An 8,584-nucleotide genomic window follows, 5' to 3' on the forward strand; every position below is an offset into this window, starting at 1 on the left:
GATGTATTTTGTCATTCATATGGGACTACCTACGTCTAGAATGTGGTGCGACGATTTCGGCTTTAGCATCCGGGATATCTCGAAAAGCTAGTGTAGAACCCGAGACAGTTGTGTCTGCACCCGTTCAAAACGTCGATAGTAATAAGAAGAATTCAAAGAAATCAAAGAAGGGTCGGAATAAGGAAACGTCAACCACCGCGAGTAAAAAACGAAGAAATAAGAAGTCATCGACAGTAGCAGCCGACGCCATACAAAGGGGGGGAAAAAGATCTATAATAAACGAAGATCCAAGTTCCAAAGTCGGGAGGAAATGTAAAAAAGGGAAATGACAGACAATCAACGTAAGTAAAAAAATGTTTTTTTCTATTAAAATAGGGTTTACAGTAGCTTATTATAGTATAGGAGTTCCTAGGTCGCGTTATTACGAAACAGTGCGCAACGCGCAGTCTCCATAGAAGACAAAGATGGCGACCGGAAACGCGGCCGCCACGTCGAACGCAGGGGAAAAAATTTTCCCCGTAGCAGTCTAGAATGTAGGGAAAAATCCCTATGGTCGCCATCTTGCCACCAAGGGAAACATTAACCGATTTAAAAATGAGTACTTTCGAGTTCTGAATCTTCTTTCAAAGAAGACAAAAATCTTTCTGGATTATGAGAATAGGCTTTAAATTTTTCTTCGGTTTTTTCTATAAATTTCTTCACTTCTTCGTTTTCCAGGTCTACGTTAATATAGCGAAATTTGCCTTGGCTGAAATTTTTATTTCTTTCTTCTTTATATAGCTGCACATATTCTTCATTTCTTCGATAGAACTCTTCATTAGCTTTGATCATATTATTAGCTTCTGTCGGATCGACACTTGGCAAATTTCCTCCAAATTCTACGGGCAGACAATCAGGACTGATAAATTCGTATAATGCTTTCATATCGGAATGTAGATACAACTGTAATATAAAAATATATGCATCCAATGAGATGTGTAATCTTTAAAAATTCTTATATCAGTGTATTTATTTCAGACAGTAAAAATTATGACGTGTTTAATAATAAATAACACGAAAATAAAAAGAATAATAAAGAAATATTCGAAAATTTAACGTAATTTTTAATATTTTTATACAGTTTTATGTATTTATGTATAATAAATCTTTGTTATAACTTCAGTATTCTTACATCGAAATAAGGAGTAATCCTTTATGTAAACAAGGCTGTAGAGTAGAAACATTGCGATAAATTGGATACAAATGAATAAATAACTTGATTTACTTACTCTCTCTTTCAGTTTCCTCGGTAAAAGTGGAATAAAAATGCTTAAAATTGCTTTAATCATAATGTTCAAGTTCACGTAGTGAATTTCTTTAAATCGAACCGGATATGAATCTTTCTGTTAAAGAAGAATAATAAAAATTATTTTATTTAATATTGTTTTAGCAATATATAGGCCTATATATATACTTATAATGCCAATTTTATATTATATAAGTAAAAGTATAATCATAATAAATAATAATTCACTTACACATTACTTCTGCTCGAATGCAGAGTTTGGAATAGACAAGATATTTATTACATTTCTTATTTATCTATTGGGTTTAGACGAATCTTCATGTGAAAATGTGCCAAAATGGAGCAAACCTAATGCTAATGTTCCTCCGAAATGGATTTATACTCATTAGGAATGAGCAGTATAACGTAAAGTCTGGTTTTTCATAACTTCGTTTATTAATTTTACAATATATACAGGTATATATAGAGTAATACAATATAGTAGACTAAGGCAAACTTTCGTTGCGACTTTCAAAAATTCATTACAATCACGTAATGTTTCATCTTGTATACTATTTACTGAATTATGTGATATAAGTATTTAAGTATAAATTAATATGTTATGTTAATTATAATTTACTCACCAATAGAACTTTTGTTACTGAATTCAAAAAGCTTGGCGAAAACTGAAGGAAATGTGATAATGTAATTCCCTCAGCATTTACTATACAAACGACACGTTTCTCTTGAGTTCGGTGCAAATTTAGTTGTAGATCAAAGAAAAGCATTACAGTACGAAACATCTCAGTTACATTTGCAACAGAAATATCCCAGTTACCTATAAAAGCGATAAAATATTTAATATATTTTCAACCAACATCAGAAAAAATTTAAGAATTTTAATATTTAAACCGAATTCTTATATGTTCTATGATGTAATAATAAAGAATTTAAATATAAGAACGATAATTCATAATTAAGTTACTAAGTTATTTGTCATAAATAATTATAATTTTCAATGAGAAGAAACTTTCTCGTGATTTTAGCCTAATTAGAATAAAGCTTAAGCAATTAACAAAGGAAATTCATTAGTCCATTTAAGTATAGGTTATAGATTTACAACAGGGAATAATCCAGTAATGAATTGCTTAATTCTCTTCGCAGCATTTAAACTGTTTTACAGGTCCGCATTTTCTGGGGAGTTAGACACTTGGCAAACACGTCTTTTCTAGAAGATGGTCTTACCCAGAAAATATGTCTTTTACCTCTAAAAATAATATATCACTGATTTCGAATGTATGTATACAAACAATTAATTATTTACCTAAAAAATCTAAGTGCAATTCTTTGTTCATAACATAATTCAGAGTTAAATTTTAACTATTATTTCTAAAATAATATATAATAATGCTTACAGTATTGAAAGATGTAAATGTATCTTCCTTTCTGATCGGGTTTTGGAAGAAATTGCATTATATTCAATGAGAGTATGTGCTCCATTTTAGAAGGAAGAAGATCTTTAAAGTATTGAGGATATTGTATTCGAACTTCGTAGTAATTCTTAATCAATTGCAGAGATCTTCCCAATTCATATTTTCTTGCGCGAAGAATTGCGAGAAGAAACATGTCGTCCATGCAACATTTTATTCCTTGATCTTCTATACAAAATAGAAAAAAATTAGGTTAGATTTACCTATGGTGTAAAAAATGGCGGATCGTCTCTAATTCCAGCAAACAGAAGGGAAACAGTGGGGACGCACGTTCTAACCTAACCTAACCTATTCTAATAATTTGGTTGGTAATAATTATGGTAATCAAATTATTAGAATAGGTTAGGTTAGGTTAGAACGTGCGTCCCCACTGTTTCCCTTCTGTTTGCTGGAATTAGAGACGAGCCCGCCATTTTTTATACCATAGGTAAATCTAACCAAAACTTAATACTTTTAATTATTGTCTGAAGTTGCAAGCATATTAATAGTTTGTATGTCAGTTTAACCTCTTTGTTGATGCAGGCAATCCCAACAGATAAAGTTTAAAGTGTAATGCTTTTTCTATGGAAAAATACTATTTTAAAAAATTCTGAAAAACCGAAGCAGATAGAACCAAACAGTTTTTGTATTAGAATCGTATTTAATTGTTGTATTAATGTACGGTTCGGAATTTTGAAAGATTAACTCGTTAATTTTTTACTACTTTAAAAATTCGTAGAAAATTAAAGAATTAAGCTTTCAAAATTTTGAACCGTAAATTAATAGATGAATTATATATAATTTTAATACAAAAAACTGTTTGGTTCTATCTGCTTCGGTTTTCGATAATTATTTAAAATGGTTTTAAAATCTCGTAGAAAAAGCATTACATTTTAAATAAAATCCGATAGAGATCACGTGCATTACCAAACAGTAAAATAAAATTAATTGTATTTAATTTTTTTAATTATAATAAAAAACATTTAACTCACTTATAATTTTTTTAAAGAGTTTCAGAGCATTTTTATCCCAATGAAATTCTTCCCTTTCTTCCTCAAATATTGAATTCTTTATCTTCATTTCAGTCGTATAATGCTGTAATTTTTAATTGTACGTTTAATATTTTCAAAATTCTATAATTAATTTTTAAATCGAGTTTTCCTACTCCTTTTGTAGGTAATGGAAATTCAGGTAGAAGGATATCAGGATTAAGGCAACGCCAAACACCTGTGCAATCTGAAATGTGCAATCTACCTCCTGAGAAAACTTTCTAAGAGAAACTGACCGTATTTATGTGTTGAACACTTAAACAGAACCCGGAAAACTCCACATAACCGGCCCGTTGGTAATGTGCGAATCAACCATCAAGTAACAAGTACAAGTGTCCAGTGATGTTATCCACTATACCACAAGTGGACATTTGGAAACAACAGAAAAACTTTTATACCTCAATCTTTATTGCGTACAACAAATTTTTCTGTTGCAAGAGGAATGTCAAATACGTTTACTTGAAATAATCAAATTGCAAAACAGATTCTTAATTATAAAATATTTATTTTATTATCATTTAAATTTGTGGGAGTTTTTGTGCAACAAAAAAGCCCATAAAGTGTTATTCCTAACCTTTTCATTCCAACCAAAATGGGAAATATTAGTAAGGTCTATAGGGGTGAAACCTGTTCGAACTCCTAATGATATTTTAAATGGTGCAGAGTCCCTAAATGTTGAAGGATAAAATTAATTTTTATCAAAGTTTTAGGGGTTCTCCATCAGTTAAAATATTAATTGGAAGGTTCGAATAGCTGCTCTGGGTCATTTCAATCATTATAACTTTAGGATGAAGCAAATATGCCATAACACATCTCAGAATTGTTTAAATAATAGGAAAAGTTACGTTTGAAATATGAAATTAATATCCTACAACAATAACTTCTTATATAACATTTAATATAATTTTAAATGTTAGCTAAAAGTACCAGAAATTACTTACCTTTGTCTTTACAAAGTCTTCTATTACGTGAAACGGAAACTAGAAGTTATCTTTACGTCTGTCTGCCAGGTGCAGAGGGTATTTTATGACGTGGTTGTCTGTTGCATTGACACCGCTGTATCTGGAGAATGAAGTCATGGACCTTTATTTTTTATTATATTTTTTGGATTCCTTATCGTAGTTAATGTAAAATGGCGATGTTTTCGTAAAATGGATCAACAAATTTAGAGAACGAAATTAATTATATAAGCGGAATAAATTATAAAAGGTTTTGCTAATGCTTTTTCTCTCAATTATTTGTTTGTGTTCAGTAGATACATGGTATTGTATTTGCATTATTATACAAGAAAGCTTCCATTATATAAATATACTGAATAGGATCGATGCCGAAGGGGAAAAAGTAACTTCAGGCTATTGTTAGGAAGATGAAAATGTCTGCATACTAAGAATTAAGAGAATAGGAAAAGGTTGTAATATAAGGCTTTTTTGTGAATATGTATAGTAATATTTCAGTACCAATTCCTTGATTTACGATTTAAAACCGCTTAAATAAAGAATTAATTATCTACCTTAATAATTTCTAACAGAAGAATAGCGTACACTCCAGAATATTAACGCATGAAAATATTTTCTTTTCTATTTTGTTTTGCAAGAGAATTCCTTTATAAACTGATAATAGTTATAGGAATTTATATATTATGAGGCAAGGAAATTTCGTAAGATATAGAATTATTTAAAAAAATATATTTTTCTTTAAAATAAACCAAATATTTATTTGTAAATAATATATAAACTTAATAAAAGTTTATTAATTTATTACACAACAATTATTTATTGTGACATCATCACAATGCCGGGTTGCAATTGTTAATTATATATTTAATTTATTTAATTTAAAATAAATGCTCTCCTCCTCAAATTAGTAGTGTCTTGGCCCTGTACGTTACACATTTCCTTTAACAATAGAGTCGTGCCTGTCATCTATTTAACACGTTTCAGAAGAAAAATTTTAATTGAAATAACGTAACTTCTGGTACATAGGTACTCGGGGACTCCTGCCTCTATTGTTTTACTTCTGGTCTCGTCTCTCATTTATCTGTCACCGTTCTCGAGATTAAGGAAAGACAGCCAGAACGACAGTAAGAATTTAGTTCTACAATTTTTTTGAATTTGCAGAGCTTAATTAAAGCTCTATCGACCTTAAAAATACAGTATCTATTTTTACATAAATATGGAAATTAATTCGATGATGAAATTGATTAAACTATTAATTACTTTGTCGCGTCAATTCACACCAAATCCTGGACAGAGAACATCAAAGGAAGAACACCGGAAAAACACAACAAAAGAGTGCGTTTTTCCGGTGTTCTTCGCATATAAATAGAAGCCAGTTTCCCACAGAAAACTTTTCCGGAAGATATTTTCTTTATGGCATACCGCCCATACATTGCGTTGCTTAATTCAATCCAACCAATTCTTTCCAATATTGATTCCAGAAATCTTTAGAGGGGAAGTGCAGAAAGGGGGAAAAATAAGCATTACAAAATGTTTATTACCTGAGCTACTCACTTTACTCGCGAAAAACTCCGAGAATGGAGGTGCAGATGCACCTTCTACACTTCCCCAAATCCTTACTATTGAAAACATTAGTATGCAGAATAAAATATAAACTGAATTCTAATACAGAAACCTACCTGCAAAATTTCAGAAATTTTTTACATGACTCAGGAGTTGTCAAGCTTCAAAACAGATGAACAAAGACGTGTCACATGTGCGTACGCGTGTACAAACTCACATACCCACACACACATACGTAACCTTCAGAAAATTTCTGTTTTAAGTATTGTTTTAAAATTCTGTAAATCTTGTGAACATTAAGAGAACCTTTTTTACATCCCTTTATGGTTTCGGCCAGGTTCACAATGGGAACAATCGAGAGGTTGACCAGGCCTTGATATATTCGAACACTCTTGAAAACATTGTAATTATCTGATTTTTATAGCATTTTATGATCACAATGACGATAAGAAATTCAATATTTGAAGAGGAAAAGGAATGACGTCGTCAGTTGTAGTTATCGTGTATGATACTCACCCGACCGTTATGAGAAATGAGCCAGGGCTACCCTATTACATTGTGTGTGTGTGTGGTTATTGGAAATTTGAATAATTAAGAAAAAAGTTAAATTAGTGATTAAAAATATGAAGACGTTAAATGGAAAATGTGGAAAGTTAGCTCAGGTATTGTTAGCTAGGAGGATGAACAAAGCAGCAATACAGGAAATTAAACAGGAAAAGAATGTACCAAGGGCATTCAGTCCATACGTGACGAGATAGTGTTTCTAGTTATACTTTAATTGATTCGATAGTGGACAGTTCCTGTGCTATAGCGCCATTATAAGGCTTAATACCCGTTTATTTTACAAAATGGCTTTACACAAAAGCGAACCATTTATGATAGAGTCTATTTAGTTGCGGAAGAGAGAGAGTGATGGTTTATGTCTTGGTTGCATGAATGCCAAAGGATGGTTGATTGGTACGGTCAGCAGGCAGCAGTCTTGGCAAATTTAACTTTGAGAGTTTGTAATGAAATTACACAGCAAACATTGGCTGATGCAGTGTAATTTGAATATAGTGACCACAGACATACGTAGAATTAAATGATTTGCTCTAGACAGAGATTTTAGTATACACCCAGGTAAGGATAGGGTATGATATAAAACATTCATGGAGGAATAGGTGTTTGAGATTCGAATAAAAGAAAAGAAATGAAATTAGACTCTGCTTTTGTATAGAACTGAGCAATTGCATATATTTATCAAAAAGTATTGAAAACTTGATAACATATAAAAGTAGTATAGGAAGGCATTAAAGATTAATTCAATTTATTAGAGATAAAGGATAGATGGTAGCGCTGATGATGAAAGGAAATTCCTACAAAACCACATAAATTCTATATATAGCCTATATATAGTTCACTGCTTTGTGTAGTACTATAAATTTTCTGCTCTGTATACTCAGAAGTACCGCTATAAAACGTTATTTATTTATAATAGTACAAACGTTAGAACGTTTTAAACAAAATTTTTGCTATAAAATTAGCCAATGTCTGAAGAATATTTTACGTAATCTGTTTTGACACAAAAAAAACTGAAATTAGTGACGACAAGGATTTTGCTGTTTCAGACGGTCATTGCGCGACGTGATTCAGTTCGTCTTTTCTGGATTGCTTCGATTTAATATTTTCTTTCATTTTATGTGAATTTTATTTTAGATATTATATTCTTAAAATTATTATCTATATATTTATGTTTGTCTTATACCCAGCAAGTTTCTTACGGCTCATCGGCAGCAGAGTGGATGCAATTACCAAACTGCTGAATTTAGTGCATGTTCAAGCACCTCCAAGGTGTTAAGACGAATAAAAATTTCTGGCTTTCTTCACATGTTTATTATTCAAACAGTTTCCACTAGAAAGTTTTTGCCTGTACGGGTAGATCCTCTTGTTTAGCGTTGACATATCCCATCAGGTAACTAACCATTTACTCTGCGAACGTGCAATGCACTTTTAAATTTATTCATTATAAATCGTGTCCAACTTCTACATATGTCAGCCTACCTCTTTGTGGTACACGGGTCAAATTCGTTTGGGTCTATCCTTAAATATGTGGCCTATTTTTAAATATGTCGGCCTACTGTACGTTTATGTTTCCCCCATCCAGTCGAACCATTGTGGACTTGGCCGAATCTATGATTGACTTGGTAGAAGGCACTCTGAGTCTTTACAAGGCAGAAAAAGTAAAAGAAAAAGTCCTAAATTTCGATTTTCGGATGCACATTCGGTACTTTCCGAGAACTTTAC

General features: G+C 31.5%; 1 protein-coding gene across 1 annotated transcript; it reads right to left on the minus strand.

Moving 5' to 3' along the window:
* Window positions 1-588: 588 nt before the first annotated feature.
* On the minus strand, window positions 589-3,907 carry LOC136987948 (alpha-tocopherol transfer protein-like). Its single transcript, XM_067285716.1, has 5 exons — window positions 3,726-3,907; window positions 2,680-2,922; window positions 1,909-2,102; window positions 1,269-1,382; window positions 589-942 (listed from the first exon to the last, which is right to left on the minus strand). The coding sequence occupies exons 1-5, from the start codon at window positions 3,811-3,813 to the stop codon at window positions 589-591; spliced, it is 993 nt and encodes a 330-aa protein (XP_067141817.1). The 5' UTR covers window positions 3,814-3,907.
* Between the last annotated feature and the right edge of the window lie 4,677 nt (window positions 3,908-8,584).

This window comes from Centruroides vittatus, unplaced genomic scaffold, assembly GCF_030686945.1.
Source record: "Centruroides vittatus isolate TY-2023 unplaced genomic scaffold, ASM3068694v2 scaffold_2931, whole genome shotgun sequence".
Lineage (NCBI taxonomy): Eukaryota > Metazoa > Arthropoda > Arachnida > Scorpiones > Buthidae > Centruroides > Centruroides vittatus.

Bases quoted from the DNA above. Each gene is read 5' to 3' on its own strand.
- LOC136987948 (XM_067285716.1), bottom strand. From the start codon at position 3,813: ATGAAGATAAAGAATTCAATATTTGAGGAAGAAAGGGAAGAATTTCAT. The intron at 2,103-2,679 runs GTAAGCATTATT...TCGCTTTTATAG, and splicing joins CATTTACATCTTTCAATACT to GTAACTGGGATATTTCTGTT. The intron at 943-1,268 runs GTAAGTAAATCA...TTTATATTACAG, and splicing joins CGAGGAAACTGAAAGAGAGA to TTGTATCTACATTCCGATAT.